We start from the raw sequence: 16,675 nt of genomic DNA, 5'->3' as shown, positions 1-16,675 counted from the left end.
AAAGCCTTTTCTCGAAAGCAACACTTAATAATGCACACAAGAACCCACACTGGTGAAAAACCATTTTCGTGTTCAGTTTGCGGTAAAGCCTTTTCTCAAAAGCGTGCTTTACAAAGACACACAAGAAACCACACTGGTGAAAAACCATTTTCGTGTTCAGTTTGCGGTAAAGCCTTTTCTACAATTTTTATTTTACAAATACACACAAGAACCCACACTGGTGAAAAACCCTTTTGGTGTTCAGTTTGTGGTCGAAGATTCACACAGAAGGGAAGCTTAAATAGTCATGTAAGAACCCACACAGGTGAAAAACCATTTTCTTGTTCAGTTTGTGGTCGAACATTCACAGTGAAGGGAAGTGTTAGGTTCATCCAATTGTAGGTTTATCCTTAGGTTTTTCCGTATTCAGCTTTCAATAAAAAGGCATCGGAAGTCATATCTTTGTTTAATTCTTGCAAGAGAGAATACATCCATCCGCGTCTCCGGCCAAGATCATTCTAACAACTCGAAGTCCGTTTCGCTAATTTAATCATAAGATTTTCACGCCATGCCCCACAGAAGTCTAAACATTCGTAGAGTCTCACAACAACTTTGTACAGTTATCAAAACAATCGTAGGACCTGTCGAATCTTCCCAAGCGAGTTTCGATGCGAACCCTTCAGCGAAGAGGGGCTTCCCAAAACAGTCCTTGGTTCCCAAGAGCGCTTGTTGTGAGTCCATCTTCCGAAGCCGTAAACAGTCCTCAGTTCCCAAGAGCACCTGTCCTGAGTCCTCCGAAGCCGAAAACAGTTCGCAGTTCCCAAGAGCAATTGTTGTGAGACCTCTCCATGCCCTGTCCTCTTGATGTGGACCAGTCCTTACTTTAGCAAGGCATGCATTAAAATGGCTTTTATTAATGCCAATAACTCTAACATAAAAGCACAACGTTCAACACATATATGTATTGTTTAATATTGTTACACATTCAGGATGAGCATTACTATTCCTAATAAGTAAATATATTGATTAATATAGTAAGCATGTTTATAATAAGGCTTTCTATTCCTAAGTAAGCATTGCAAACACATTTATAATAATGATTATTCCAACAGGAAGCTTAAATAATCATGCAAGAATCCACACTGGTGACAAACCATTTTCATGCTCAGTTTGTGGTCAAACATTCACACAGAAGGTACACTTAACTATGCACACAAGAACCCACACTGGTTACAAACCATTTTCATGCTTAGTTTGTGGTCAAACATTCACACGGAAAGGAAACTTAAATCTTCACATAAGAACCCACACTGGTGAAAAGCCATTTTTGTGTTCAGTTTGTGGTCAAACATTCACAGTGAAGGGAAGCTTAAATAATCATGCAAGAACACACGTAGGTGCAAAACCATTTTCCTGCTCGGTTTGTGGTCGAAGATTTTCCCAATGGAGAAGCTTAAAAGAACACTTATTAACCCACACTGGAGAACAATGTTTTCCTGCTCAGTCTGTGGCCACAGATTCGCTACAACAGCCCAATTAAAAAGCTACACAATTCCAAAACTTTTTCCAGGCGCAGTTAATGTTCCAACATTTTCACATAAGGGAACCTGAAAAGAAGACTTAACAACCCGCACAGGAGAAAAGCCCTTTTTTGCTCAATTTGTGGCAGGAATATCTTAAAAACACATTTACCCACATCGGTCAGAAACCCCTTTCCTGCTCAGCTTCTTGCCAGAGATTTAGTCGTAAGGATAGACTTAAGACGCAAATGTGGTGTGATAAGCATTGGCCAATCACGGCTTTGTTTGCTTTATCAATTTCTGTATGAAAGATCATTGTAATCGAAGTATAATTGTATTTTGCCTCCTAAAATCTTGTTTACACTTTTTAATGTGTAATATCAATCCACACTATTCAAATACAATAATACCTTAAGATACGCGCTTACTGCGGGATCGAGATAGTATGTCAATTTACTCGTATCTCAAGTCGATTCTTCCCATAGAAATGAACAAAATACAAATTACGTAATCAGTTTCCATCCTAAAAAAAACAAAAACAGGCTGTTATAACGGAAAAACATCTTTATTGTTCTAATTTATCACCGACTCACAATTGGGAACCATCTGGAATGCTCATATCTCAAATTTGTCTCGTATCTCAAGGCAAAATAAATTCTCTGAATTTTCCTCGTATCTCAAATTTCTCGTATGTTGGAACACTTGTATGTCAAGGTATTACTGTATAAGAAAATTTAGTGTCGTTGAAGATTTTATTTACTTCACAATTCTATCCAAAAAAGTAGAGACTAAATTAGGAAATTCAAGAAAAACAAAACTGTATCTTGCATAAAACGTGAAAAAACTCACTTGTGCCTGCCATTGCTCGCTCAGGGCGCCAACTTGACCGCTGTGGACAAACTTTCTGGTTGTACTGCTCACGTGACTTCCGTTTTGAATTTGTCTACGTGAAGGTGTGACATGCTAAAGTGTTTAATTTACACCCCATTAACGATCGCATGTTGGGGATGTGCAACTAGGTTAGATTGAGTATAGATATAGTACAGATCAGCGGTGGGCCGTCAGGGCCTTCAAGGCCTTCTCTGCTGGCCTAAGAAATATCTGAATCATATATTTTGTCCATCAATACTTATTTTTCCAAATAGTCTGTTAGCTTCCTTTCATTGCTTTTCCCCCTGGTTGCACTGCTTCCAGATGTGTGTTTTCATATTGAAGCATTTAACCAATCACATTTCAGCCATTATTTGTTGCCAGATCAGATCTGCCTCAAAGCCTTCACAATCAGTTCTTGCGGGCTCTGCTGCATTAAACTAGACTGTTGCTTTTAACCAATCAGATTTCGAGTTGGCAACCCCACAATGATTTTTCATAGGCGTTAGCATTTTGCTGGCTGGGACATGTCATTGCTTTCACAAACTATGATTGGCTAGTAGGCGGGCCAAAGCAGCCAGAGATCGCAAACTCCACCCACATGGCCGACAGTGGCAAAAACAAATGGCTTTTGTTATAGATTTCTCTCACAAAGCTATTTTCCAGACGGACTTTTCCAGAAAAAAAATGGACATCATTAAGAAAGGGCGGTCAACGCCGAAGCTAGCAACCCTGTTACAGCCGGGAATATGGTGTGTGCGGCACTTTCAGTGTGCTAACTTAGCTCCACAAGCAAATAGTATATTGTATTTTTGATTTAAAGCCATTTTCAAAACGGACTATGCCAGAAATATGACAGGACAGGCTTGACTTTCATTATTAGCTTCGATGGCGATAGGAAAGAAGAAAGTAAGGAGGATGGATATTGTGTAAAAAGGGTGAGTAAAATTACAAATATGGCTATATTCCTAAATAATATTTCAATTGTGGGCCACGTTCTGATATCTGAAAAGCTCCAGTGTTTGTATTTAATCACAAAATGCTGCTCGGAAGTGGATTTTACCCCAGTTTAATTTTTGGCGTTTCACCATTGACGTCTGTTGGGTTCATTCTGGGATGTTACTATATGTTCATTTGGAATTAATGGAATTAATTCTTAATTTGTATGCCCCTAAAGTAATAGACAGTAATAACGTCCCAATAGTCATCAATATGACCTATACCAAAGCATATTCCCCCTCTAGGTCAAACAAGGAACGCCTTTTGTGCACTGAAAGACGCTACATGTTTCTTCTAGGGAAACTATGCCTATCCTTAACCAATTATCTTATTTACCCCAGCCAGGTTCAATTTACCTAACAATTTGGACGAATGCCATGAAATTTCTCATTTCCGCATTGTTAATTTCATGTCTGATTTCTTTAACAACCAAATAACTCTTAATACCTAAGACATAAATTGCAAATCACCCCATACTATGTTTACTTAAGATAAGAGCCATTTCTTATAGCTCCCTGTTACCACAAGAAAAATCTACAATTAAATTAGAGAAATCCACCTTTTACTAGGCATTTCCTAATTACAATTTTCAATGCTTAATAAAGGACCCACAAATTGTCACCAATATGCCATAATATTGTAAAAAATCCATTCATTTTTCTTTAACCAGCCAATCGTTTTATCCTCCAAAACTAGCTCTCTTCAATTAAGAGCCCTTTGAACTTCACAAAAGAAAAAAAGAAAATAATAATAATAGTATTATTCTCAATTCCAAAGCTTTTACCAAATCAATCTTTGCCAAACCGATTTTCTATCACCTCGAAAGACATTTCTGATTAAATCCCAAAAATAAATGCGAAGATAATCGCGGAACCTTGCGCCCTTGCAGACTATTTTTCGTTCTCATTCCAAAATGTTTAAACGGAAGCGCGCCCTTAGCCGCTGACTGTGACCTTCACGCTCGCTGCAGAAGCAGCATTCTTATCTTTGTTTGCAAATTCCAAAACGCTTTTCTTTTTGTCCTCCTGTGCACACAATTATAACGCTTTTTAGAGAAGACTAAATTAATTACACTAAATTAATTACTCTCCCGATATCCAACTATATCACCATAGTTTGCCAAGACCCCATAATCACAATATGCTGCAAGCACAACTAGCAAAACCCATTTCTGCCCTCAAGTTTGCTTCAGCGCCCTCAAGGCCAATAATTGTAATATTCTCCACGGAAGGGGTCCCCCAAAAATTTTAGTCGCTTGTGCGGTCCGCGCGCATACTATACTGTATTATAATGTCTAACACCGTCAGATCAGCCGCACCAAAACAGAGCGCTTCCCCCGCAATCAACGCATTATTTGGCAAGTTTAGAATATGACAAAAACGCAGTTTTGGCAAGCCCGCTAAACATTTAATTTGCCGTTTTGTATTTCTGTTAACCCAAATATTCCCGCTAGCAGACGGGAACGAAACCAGGATAAGCCACAATAAGCCATTTCATTCCAGTACATTGACAGTTGTTAGAATTATTATGGAATATTCATTTTTTAATAAGTAGTAAGGCTATAAATCAAGTCATGGGAACCACACATTTAGATACTATTAAAAAGTATGTCTAGCACTTGGAAATAACCATTTTAATTGCTGTTTTACAACTTTCAGCATCACACAAAAAACTCCAATTGAATTCATTCACAAAGAATGTGATCTCTGGTTTAAAATTAGCTCCACATCCTCATGTTCAAAATCCTCATTAAAATCATTTTGAGCAGGCCTGTCTTTTTTTTTTGAGACCTTTTTGTCCAGGCAATCATGCGATATATGCCCCAATTTTCCACAAACCCAGCACATAGCATTTTTGAAAACCCGATTTCTGTTTAACCTCATTTTTTTTTTTTCCAACCCCTTGGTAACATTTCGCTATCTTTTATTTTTTCACACAACGGACCCGTTTTATCACCCTTCTTTCTGTGGAACAAGACAGAAGGCTCTGCTTTTCCGGCCCCGCTGTTATCAACATTTTGGCTCTCACTCCGCTCAATTTTCCTAACGTTCCTATCACAACGCTTTTTTGCCATCAAAAACCAATAATTTGTATCCTCATATCCATCATTATCCATTTTACACAGATTACTCTTGTGCTTAACGCGCATTTTATCTTGTAAATCCAGTATTTTATGCATATTAAGCTGTCCAGTAAACCCATACTCGGTTATCCATAAGTTTAGGTGTTTAACTCTTGTAGCGCTTTGACTTTCAACAAACTTCCAATCTCTACACGGCAGACGCTGTTTTGGATCGTCGTCGCTAGCCGCTTTTTTATTCGAGCTGCCCATCTTTGGATGGAGCTCGCGTGCACTCAGTTATCAGTTAGCAAATTTCTTTTCCGCGGAAGGACATACGTAACACACGCAACACGTAACACACGCAACACGTAACACACGCAACACAAATGTATACCCTAGCTTGATATACTGTCAGAGTTATATTTGTACCTTTCCGGACCACGGCACAGGACACCCCGAACTGCCCCTAGTTTTATAGACTCCAGCTCTGTCTCTTTACCTGGCAGCGACTAGTATACCCAGGGTTTTTAACGCAGTCCCCTGGACGCGTGTCGCAGTCCCCTGGACGCGTGTCGCAGTCCCCTGGACGCGAGTCTCATTTAAAAAAAATGGACCTCACGTGCAATGCCCCTTCGCGCATTTGGAACCCGTCAACAAACGCAGACATTCACGTGGACTTACCAGATATGACCCCAGATGTCTCTTTCAGAGGGTTAGTCATCGAAACCGTCGAGAACCCAGGCGCTCCTTCGAGTTATCCAGCCCGGAAAAGGGTATATAAGCGCCGTGCACGGTCTTTCCAGATATCGAACGGGAGCGACCTGGATTCTGCTTCGGTATCTTGACCACAGGCTCGAAGTACCAAATGTTAGGTTCATCCAATTGTAGGTTTATCCTTAGGTTTTTCCAATTCAGCTTTCAATAAAAAAGGCATCTGTAGTCACATCACATTTAATTCTTGCAAGAAGAGAATACATCCGGCCGCTCGCCCCACAAGATTATTCTAACGAGTGGCATTATGTCCTGCCCATTTAAGGCCTCAAATCAAAACAATTACAAGGTTATCGACTCGATCCAATTGCGTAAGCAAGAAACAAAACAATTCCATAATCAAGCAAACCTAGCGTCAAACTAGCGTCACAAAGGAAAAACAATATGCGAGTTGATTGATAGCCATCCGCTGAATCAACAACAATTTAAGCATCCTTCACAGATCTTCATTGCGAACTTGTATCTGGGGAAAGGGTTGAGGCGTATCTTCCAGTACTCAGTCCTCGGAGCAAGAACTCAGTGTATTGTTTTATGTCCTTGCGAACTTGTATCTCTCATTGGACTCAGCTGTCCTGGAGAGCGACCTTGGCGTAAGCGTTTGTCTTCACATATTAATTCAACTCTAACATAAAAGCATTGCAAACACATTTATAATAATGATTACTCCAACAACGTCCATCGCTGTCTTTTCCCGGGAAAAATCACCCCCCTGGCCTGGTTGCAATGTCTCAAAAGCTCCAGTATTTGTATTCAATCAATAAATGATGCTAGGAAGTGGATTTTACCTAATTTTAGTATTTTGATGCATTTTTTGTCATTTCACGTATGGACGTATCGACGTTCATCTGTGTCTTTTTACCGGGGAAATGATACTCCGGGCCCGGTTCTGATGTCTAAAAAGCTCCAGTATTTGTATTTAATCAATAAATGCTGTTTTCGGCTGGATTTTACCCCATTTTCGGGCAATGTTTGCCCGTACGCCATTGACGTTCATCGCTGTCTTTTCTTTTGTGTTGCAGCTGTAGCTGCAGTAGAGGTTTTATAGCCATAACATAGTTTTTGAGGGTTGGATTCATACGTTGAAGGCGCTACCAGAAAATGCACCGCCCGCCACTGGTATAGATAAGTATTCGATTATTGATGCCTTATGCAAATAGATTGAACAACACGGGAGTTTTTCTTTATATCAGTAAGGCTGGGTTGAGGAAGCAACAACGAATCACAATTGTGATTATTTGTCCCTGTGTTTCAAGGTATGCTGGTTGTTGTAGAGGTCGGTTGAGTTTGTGGTTTGCAATATACACTGTTTAGCGTGTGAGAGAGAAGATAATGTTTAGTATTGTTTATTTACTTTTGAAGTGCGAGCGTGAATGTGCGATGTGGTCATGCACATGTATGTAACATTCAGTACGCTACCTTTGGCCGCCATTACCCTGTAGGAGTGTTTATGATGGTCATAGCAAGGAATTTATGTTATTGATATTTTATTGTTTACCCTGTTGAATAGTTGAGAAGGACTTCTCGAAGTTGTAAAAAGAAAAAAGAAAACAAGTTGACTGTATATTGAACGAGTGTAATTGTACAAAAAAATGTTATTATTTTATGTGTGTGTATATATATATATATATATACATACATATGTATATATGTGTATATATGTGTGTATATATACATATATATATATATATATATATATATATATATATATATATATATATACACACATAAAATAATAACTTTTTTGTACAATTACACTTGTTCAATATACGGTCAACTTGTTTTCTACATATATATATATGTATGTATGATTGTATGGATATATATATATATATATATGTATATATATGTATATATATATATATGTATATATATATATATATATATATATATATATATATATATATATATATATATATATATATATATATATGGGTCTATTTGTATATTATGGGTTTTTGTGTTGATAAATACATCAGTAAAATAGTTTGAGGCTCTGAAGTCCACAAAAAACAATTTTTGGGATATTATTTGCTTCTTTGTGTTGTTTTAATCCATCTTTGGTCCGTGCGTCTTTTCAGATAAAGTCCCTGAAAAGGTAAGAAGTGTTGTCATTTCCGATTGCTTGTTTGTTCAAATGTAACTTTCAACATGAAAGTAGCGTTTTTATTTCTATTTAGTTTGATCGTTGCGTGTTTCTAGATCCGATTAATTCATTTGGCCCATTGCACACCTAATCAATTTCAGTAATGGAGCCTTTGTGACAAACACTACTCATTGACGTCCATTTGAATGGAATTGTTTTTCTTTTACCCAGGCACAACCTGTTCATTGGATGTTCCCGACAATCCCCAGACGACAAGCCGTCACGCTAAGTTGACTCTTTCCGCGATGAATATGGATTCAAATTGTAGCTTCAGTGTGTCGTAAAAGTCTAGAAAGTATCCATCCATAGTTTTAAATGAGGTGTCAATCAATGAGATTGACCGCAACCGCCGTAGATGACGCTCGACGTTCGACCCCCGTCGACGGGGAGGGGGCTCATCCAATTTTCAGAGTCGACTGGACTCGGGCCTCAAGCTTTGTTTGCGGTGGCCAAAGAGCGGCGTAGTCAAATGAAGAAAAATCTTTTGGGTGCGGTCAAGTTTGTGGGCGACGTGTGCTAAATGCAGTTAATCCATGCCAATGTGTTTTACGCCCCTTAGTAGAAACGTCTTGCCGATTTGAGGACCGCTCCGATCCAGATTCATATCGCAGCATGAAATTAAGTATAATTATTTGGTGATGGCAACGGCACTAGAGCATGGACAATTGTGTCCTAAAAATGTCTAAATCATCCATCCAATTATGTTTCGCCGTGACCGCCGTAGACGGCGTTCGACGTCTGATCCGCATCGGCTAGGGAGGGGGCTCTTCTCCGGGTCCATGCGCCTCAGATGTGGAGCGCCGTTTCCTGTGGTCAAAGAACGTCCTTTCGAAATGAAAGAACAAATGCGAAAGAATATAAGGAAATAGAAAAAAAAAGTTTGCATAATATTGGTTAAATGCAGTTCATACGTGGCAACGTGGTTTGTTTGGCTCCCTCACCCAAGCGCGACCTGCTTATCGTGGATGACGTTGACGGAGTTCCGGATAATACGACATGATAAGTATAATTTTAACACGGGCAAGGTGAGGATATTTGATGGTATTTTTTTTTCCGAGTCATCTTCAAACTTCAAATCATCCAATTTATGTTTCTAAATAGATGAAAAGTGCAAGACTGTTAGGTTTAAACACCAGACATTTGTATCACCAATCTGAAAGAAGGAAAAGCACAGAGAATTGAGTCAACTTTATTTAAAAATGAGAGGGTCTCGGGACTGCTCTCGTCTCAATCCTCCGACACACTCTGAAGATGTCTCCTCTAGCCTTGTCTCTTATTGTGTCAAGTTACAGGAAGTTTCAAGCTGATCAAAGGAAAGAGAGGGATATCTCTTAGTTACAAAAGGTTATTTGATGTATGTTAAGGTAACACCTTTACAGTCTCTTTCCCGATCTCCCGCAATCTTCACACAATGGTTCAAACAGGCTCCGGACCCCTGGGGCAGTTCCTCTTTGTTGAATAAGGTGAAACTTTCCCCAGGGCTCAAGACACCCCTAATTCTATTAGCAAGCATTTCGACAGTCTAAACCAGGGGTCTCAAACTCAATTGACCTGGGGGCCGCTAGAGGCAGAGTCTGGGTGAGACTGGGCCGCATCAGGATTTCCACAAGAAAAGCGCTGATAAAACAGTCCAACGTTATCAAATATCTTTATTTTTTGACAAAAAATAATGAATTAAATAAATTAACTTAAAGATGAATAAAAAAATAAATCAATCAGTAATACAAAAATAAAATAATAATAATGAGCATACAGTAGACATACACTGGCTGGCTAAGTAGAGAAAATGAATTATTTTTATTCCGTTTCAAATGTCTGTATTAACAGCTCTTTAACCTTTAACTTTCTGAACTTGAATGGAACTTTGAACATGAAATATTCTGAACACGGCTTCTCTTGCCTACTTCTTGCTGCTAGAGACCTGGCAGCGCTTCTTCTCACATAGCTGAGTCACATTTGGCTTGAGGGGGGAAGCAGTGGAGACCCTCAGTAGAGCTTGAAGATGCTCATCAGTAAGTCTGGACCTGTACTTGGACTTATTGAAGTTCAAGGTGGAGAAGACACACAAGTATGGGGATCAACTCTCAAAAATTGCCCAAGCTTGTCTGCTTCTCCACTCACCTCCCTGAACTTGGCTTTGAGTGCAGAGTTGCACTGCAGGTCAATGAGCTCCATTTGAAGCTCAGGAGTGGCATCTTGCACATCAAAGGAGAAGGGGTCCGCAAAAATTTGAAATGTGGCTTTGTGTGTCATGAAGTCTGCAAATCTGTGATCAAATTCCTCCTGTAGCTTCGAAATGGCCTCAACATACTTCTCACCACTGAATGGTATGCCTGCATCCACGAGAGCCTTGCATGCTGGGAAATGGCAAAGGTTTGTCTGAGAGAGCTGGGCTTTCCATAACACAAGTTTAGTGCAGAATGCTCTCACATTGTCATAGGCAGCACTGACAAGTTGCCCCATGGCCTTGTAGCTTCTTGTTCAGTATATTAAGCTCATGTGTGATATCAACAAGAAAAGCCAAGTCCATGAGCCATTTGGGATCACTTAGCACAGGGTCAGCAACCCCGTCTATCTCCATGAAGTCTTTTACTTCTGCTCTCAACTCAAACAATCTCTTCAACACGTTTCCCCTGCTGAGCCAACGTACCTCAGTGAAGTAGAGCACATCCCCATATTCTGACTCCATTTCCTCTAAAAAAGCACAGAACCTTCTGTGCTTTTTAAGCCCCTGGATCTGATTTGGTTGATGCATTTCACAACGACAGACATCACATTGTCAAACTTCAGGCATCTGCTGCAAAGGGCCTGCTGATGTATAATGCAGTGCAGAGCTATGGCCTCCTCCACACCCTCCTCTTCCAGTTTTTTTTGAACAAGTGCTACCAGTCCATTCTTCCTCCCTGTCAATGATGGGGCTCCATCGGTTGTTATTCCAACAAAGCTCTTCCATGGCAAACCGGCATTCTTAATGGCATCACACAGCTGGTGAAATATTTCCTTCGCGGTGGTCTGGCCATGCATTGGAATTACTGTGAGCAACTCCTCCATTACTTTAAAATTGTCATCAACACCACGGATATATATTGCGAGCTGGGCAGTGTCTGTGATGTCTGTGGTCTCATCAAGAGCCACTGAATATACACTGAAACATTGTGCTTTCTCACACAGTTGATCATAAATGTCACTTGACAGGTGAGAAATGCGCTCTGCCACGGTGTTGGCAGAAAGGCTGATGTGGTTGAACAGACTTTTCTTTTCTGGACAGACAATATGTGCAGCCTGTAATATGCACTTTTTGATAAATTCACCTTCTGTGAATGGCTTTCCTGCTTTAGCAATCAACTCACAAACGGCGTAGCTAGCTTCGACTGCTGCATTACTGTCTTTGGTAGCCTTCTTGAAGAAATCCTGTTGCCTCAGAAGACATGTTTTAAGACTGGCAACCTGGTTGGCTCTCTCATCTCCCTGGTATTTTTCGTACTCCTCAGCATGTCTCGTAGTATAATGACGTTTCAAATTGTATTCCTTGTGCACCGCAACTTTTTCAATGCAAATGAGACAGGTCGGGCTGCCCCTGTGTTCAACAAAGAAATATTGCACTCGCCACTTTTCTTGAAACTGTCTGTGCTCATCACCGACCTTTCTCTTCACGGCAGGCTTTGAAAGAGACATCTCTGGGGCTCTGTAATTATTACAGTGTAATATGTTTTTCCACTTGGAATGAGTCTCGGGTTGATCTTTCACTTTCAGTCGCGCGGGTTTGTGGCGCATGCGCCCTTTCGCTCTCCGTTTCTCCGTTTCACTCGCGGAGATGGCTACACTGACACAGGCTGGATCACGGATCATAGCGCCTCATTCAGTTCTATGCTGAGAGCAGCGGAGGAGTGTGCGCGCCGAGCGGAGTGATCAGCTTCACGGCTTCTCCTTCGCCCAGCTGATTGGAGGAATGAATGAGTGAGTGAGCGAGGCACTGGACAGCCCGGCCGATGTCCCGCCCTCCAGAGCCGTATACCTCACCGTGATTGGTTCATTCAGCTCCGAACACAACAAGTGTCATTCATATCAATCTTGCGGGCCGCACAAACATTAATCTTTCATATTAAGACGGGGGCCGCAAATTATCGTCCCGAGGGCCGCAGTTGGCCCGCGGGCCGCGAGTTTGAGACCCCTGTTGTAGATCATCCGTCTGGCCTGGAACTTGTTGTCCTGTTCAGTCCATAGTTATGAAGACAATTGACTGGCCCCGACAGGAAGACTGGGGGAAAGTGCACTCGGTCCAAACAGTATGGCACAATTTAAATTATAGCTTCATTACCTATTAATTCCAAATGAACAAAGAACTGAATGACAAGCCTTGCATTTTACATTTTTTATAGATCTAAAACTATGTTTATTTTTGCTTTTTTTCTTACTGAGGGAAGATGTCTTTTAATCATTTAATTTCAAAAGGAAACGAAATATGTTTTTATGTTCAAAATTGAAGTGGAAAACAGAAAACATTTTTATATAGTTATTTTTACATTTTACTAAATACTCATTTAACTAAAACACAAAAAGAAAAAATAAGGATGAAAAAATTGCAAATATTCGTTAAAAATGGGAAAATCAAGAAATATAATTCACATCTAGTGGTTGGTCCAGATTGAGGGAATAATGTTAATAAAAGAAAAAACAAACATTTCCTTTTGGGTTTAAGACACCTTTGAGAAATTGCAAATTTTCTGATATAATTTCTGCGCTTCTTCGATAACTTGTGATTGACAGTGTCTTAATTATTGTGTATAATGTCCACGAATACTGAAATTAAAATTAAACAAATTTTCTCCTGACCACGAGGGAGCGTTACCTAAATAAGAGACTGATTCCTGCGAGTTCAAACCGTTTCATTGAAGAACTACTTCTCCCGTGATGCCAATCGGCGAAACAGCAACAGCTCCATTATCAATGACGATTTTTCTCTGCGCATGCGCGTTTTGCGACGCCTCCTTTTGAGACGCAATCTTCAAGTTATTTGTTTCATTTAATTTTCAATTTAATTAAAACCTGGGCAAACATTTATTGCTCAAACCACACGTCAGAACATTTGAAGATTAATTATTTCCTATTTCCGACTCTCTTACATTTATAAATCGAAGGAAGTGACGCAACCACCGCGCATGCGCAGTTTTCGCCACCTAGCTTAACCTATGGGTCCCCGACGTGTCTAGCATAAGCTACTTTATGACCTTAAATATCAGCCAAAATCATTTTCAAGACCTCGTTGAAGTTTTGCGGCCTACTTTAGCTCAGCCTGTTAGCATATATAAAAGGATCAACTCTTAAAGTCGTCGAAGAACTTTGAAGCTTTGCGCCCTCTTTAATTTAGCCTAGTTAGCAGCTATCAATGGCGTCTCCATCAGAATTTACGTGTGGGAAAAGAGCAGCAAAGTTCCACGAGGAAAACTCGACATTTTGCAAAATAATCTATGCAAAAGTTGTCCTTCACAGAATGGAAGGTGGGTCCATTTTTATATCTATATATTCCCTTCATCATTAAGGCTTAATGGTAATTGTAGAAGTGCTTTTTTGTGCGCTGCAATTGCATATTCAAGTACAGTAATCCCTCAGCATTTCACTACATCACGGATTTTTCTTTTATTTTTTAAATAAATTTTCAAGCGGAAGCAACTCCCATGTCTTCCGCTTGCTACTAGGACTCAGCACTGGAATTTTTTTTAAAATTATAAATTCATAAAAATGTGAAAACCGGCCCAGAGGAGCGAGTGGTTAGCGCATCGGCCTCACAGCTCTCGGGTCCTAGGTTCAAATCCAGGTCAAGTCCACCTGTGTGGAGTTTGCATGTTCTTCCCAGGCCTGTGTGGGTTTCCTCCAGGTACTGCGGTTTCCTCCCACACTCCAAAGACATGCATAGACTTTGCATAGTAAGGCTTTTTTTAATAATAAAAAAGACCATGTATAGTAAAGTATCAGTTTCTTTAAAAAATGACCATTTATAGAAAGGCTTTTTTTTAATTAAAAAATTACCTTTTTATTTTGACGCGTGCGGGTTTTCTCCAGGTACTCCGGCTTCCTCCCACATTGTAAAGACATGGTAGGCTGATTGGACACACTAAATTGCTCCTAAGTATGAGCGTGAATGGTTGTCTGTCTTGTTGTGCCCTGCGATTGGCTGGCCAACAAATCAGGGTGCCCCCCCCCCCGCCTCTGGCCCAAAGTTAGCTGGGACAGGCTCCAGCACCCCCCCCCCGACTCTGATGAGGATAAAGCGGTTCAGAAAATGAGATGAGATTAAAGAATCCTTTGGGTTTAATAAAACAAAACATTTTTAAACATTGAAATGTGTAGGTGTGCTCTTAATTGTACTTTAATTTTGAAGGTGAACTCTGTTTTCCTCAAACTGTTGATTACAATGTGGGTCACCCGCAAGTGCTTTAATTATTACGTAAATAATTGAACATTTGCTGTGGCAGCCAGCATATTACAGGAATACATTGACATACGAGTGTCCCAATTTACGGGAAATTTGAGAAACGAGCTAAATTCCGAGCATTTTTTTTCCTTGAGATATGAGACAAATTGGAGATACGAGCTTATTGAGATGGTTCCGGGTGGTCAAATATGTGTGGGTGTGTATAGTCATTTGAGTTGATTTCAGTTAAATTTCAAGTTAATGTCATGTTACGAGCCTAGCCACCGCCGATATAAGTATAAGACTTTACATTCCCAGTCTAACCACCGCCGGTATAAGTACAGTGGTACCTCGACATACGAGCTTAATCCGTTCCGGGACTGAGCTCGTATGACAAGATTCTCGTAACTCGAGGTAAAGTTTCCCATTGAAATGAATGGGAAACAAATTAATTCGTTCCAACTCTCTGAAAAAAACACCAAAAACAGGACATTGGATTGAAAAAAAATGTTTTATTTCTTATAATTCGCCATATATTGACAAACTAATAAATAACGAGTGGTTTAATAGAAATAGTGTTTAATCTAACTAAAATTGGGCGGATTTCGCCGAGGGGAGAGAGAGACGCACAAAAGGGGCGGGGGGCTTCGGTTTGTATTCCACACGACGCACTCGTAAACAGAACAAACACTCCACCCTCATGTTCGCTATCGATGGGCTGTTTGCTGTCGTACTATTCCCTTCAAAATATTCCGAAAATGATGCACACAAATGTCCTCACAATCGGAGAACGCACGACCACTTGCCAACGAGCAGCAGTCTTATCAGCGATCGCACCGCTGCTCATGGGAGCTTCGGGGGCGCTGGCTAGCGGCTCCTTTTAGCTTGTAGCATCTGTGTTCGCATCCCCTCGAACGGCGCCTATGATAGAGTTGCTACCGGGGATGCTGTTGCGAGCACGAGTATACTTCATTACCCAGAAAGCCCTCTTTTCCCCGCGCATGGGCGTTGTGCGTTTCCTGGTCTGAATAGCTCATCCGGTGCTCGTAAATATTGTTATACGTACACGAAAGACATGCAAAAAAAAAAGCCATGGCCACCTGGCTTGGTCGCATAACGAAATTTTGACCGCATCACGGGCGAATTATTCGATCGAAATTTCCCCCGTAAGACGAGCATTTTGTATGATGAGCGGTCGTATGACGAGGTACCACTGTATAAGACTTTACATTCCCAGTCTAACCTAAAGGACTTCTCGTTAGATAGACAGATTATAAAACATATCATTTATTTTTGTGTCTTTGCAGGTTTCAGAGAATATCTTGGTCCTGATGGGAAAAAGTCTGCTGGCCTTAAAAAGGAACTCGAGCTCCCCCAAATCAAAGGGGAGGAGCCAGAGTTCTCTCAACAACAAATGAGAGACGAGCGACTTCCAATCAAGGAGGAAGATGATGTCACCTGGTCACTTGGTGAATTCCTGAAGAGAGAAGAGGATCTGGGCGTGACCAGCAGAGGGGCGGAGCCTGCACACACCTTAAAGTTACCCCAAATTAAAGAGGAGGAGCCAGAGTTCCCTCAACAGCAAATCAAAAAGGAGGAAGAAGATGTCACCGTGTCAACTGGTGAGCCTTTCAAGAGTGAAGATGATCTGGGCGTGGCCGGCAGAGGGGCGGAGACTCCGAACGGCAGCTCAGCTGAAGAGCAAGCAGACAATTTAATTGCTCCGTTATCAGATACCGAAGACTTGCTTTATGACAATGAAGGTCTTAAGGACGGCAAACTCTGGAAATGCTCTCAGTGTGGAAAAACCTTTGGGAAAAAGTCTACTTTGAAAGCACATATGAGGAGCCACACTGGGGAGAAACCCTTATCATGTACAGTTTGTGGTAAAACATTTACACACAAGGGAAACTTAATTA

At 40.6% G+C, this 16,675-nt stretch overlaps 1 protein-coding gene and 1 pseudogene across 3 annotated transcripts in view; both read left to right on the top strand.

Moving 5' to 3' along the window:
- Nucleotides 1-16,675, top strand: part of LOC144065907 (uncharacterized) — a 215,196-nt pseudogene that overhangs the window by 169,236 nt on the left and 29,285 nt on the right. The gene's annotated exons all lie outside the window — the stretch shown is intronic.
- Nucleotides 1-16,675, top strand: part of LOC144065918 (uncharacterized) — a 29,464-nt gene that overhangs the window by 10,870 nt on the left and 1,919 nt on the right. Inside the window, exons 1-2 of one of the 2 annotated variants that reach the window (XM_077589157.1) lie at nt 13,526-13,842; nt 16,064-16,675. The exon at nt 16,064-16,675 is cut by the window's right edge and continues 1,919 nt beyond it. In XM_077589157.1, coding sequence (XP_077445283.1) covers nt 13,731-13,842; nt 16,064-16,675 — 724 coding nt within the window. In that variant the 5' untranslated portion in view covers nt 13,526-13,730. Of the gene's footprint in view, nt 1-13,525; nt 13,843-16,063 lie in introns of those variants that run through there. The other variant, XM_077589158.1, reaches the window with a different exon arrangement.

Source organism: Stigmatopora argus, chromosome 20 (assembly GCF_051989625.1).
Source record: "Stigmatopora argus isolate UIUO_Sarg chromosome 20, RoL_Sarg_1.0, whole genome shotgun sequence".
In the NCBI taxonomy this organism is placed as follows: domain Eukaryota; kingdom Metazoa; phylum Chordata; class Actinopteri; order Syngnathiformes; family Syngnathidae; genus Stigmatopora; species Stigmatopora argus.
Note: the sequence above shows the minus strand (reverse complement) of the source record. Positions and strands in the feature narration are given on the sequence as shown.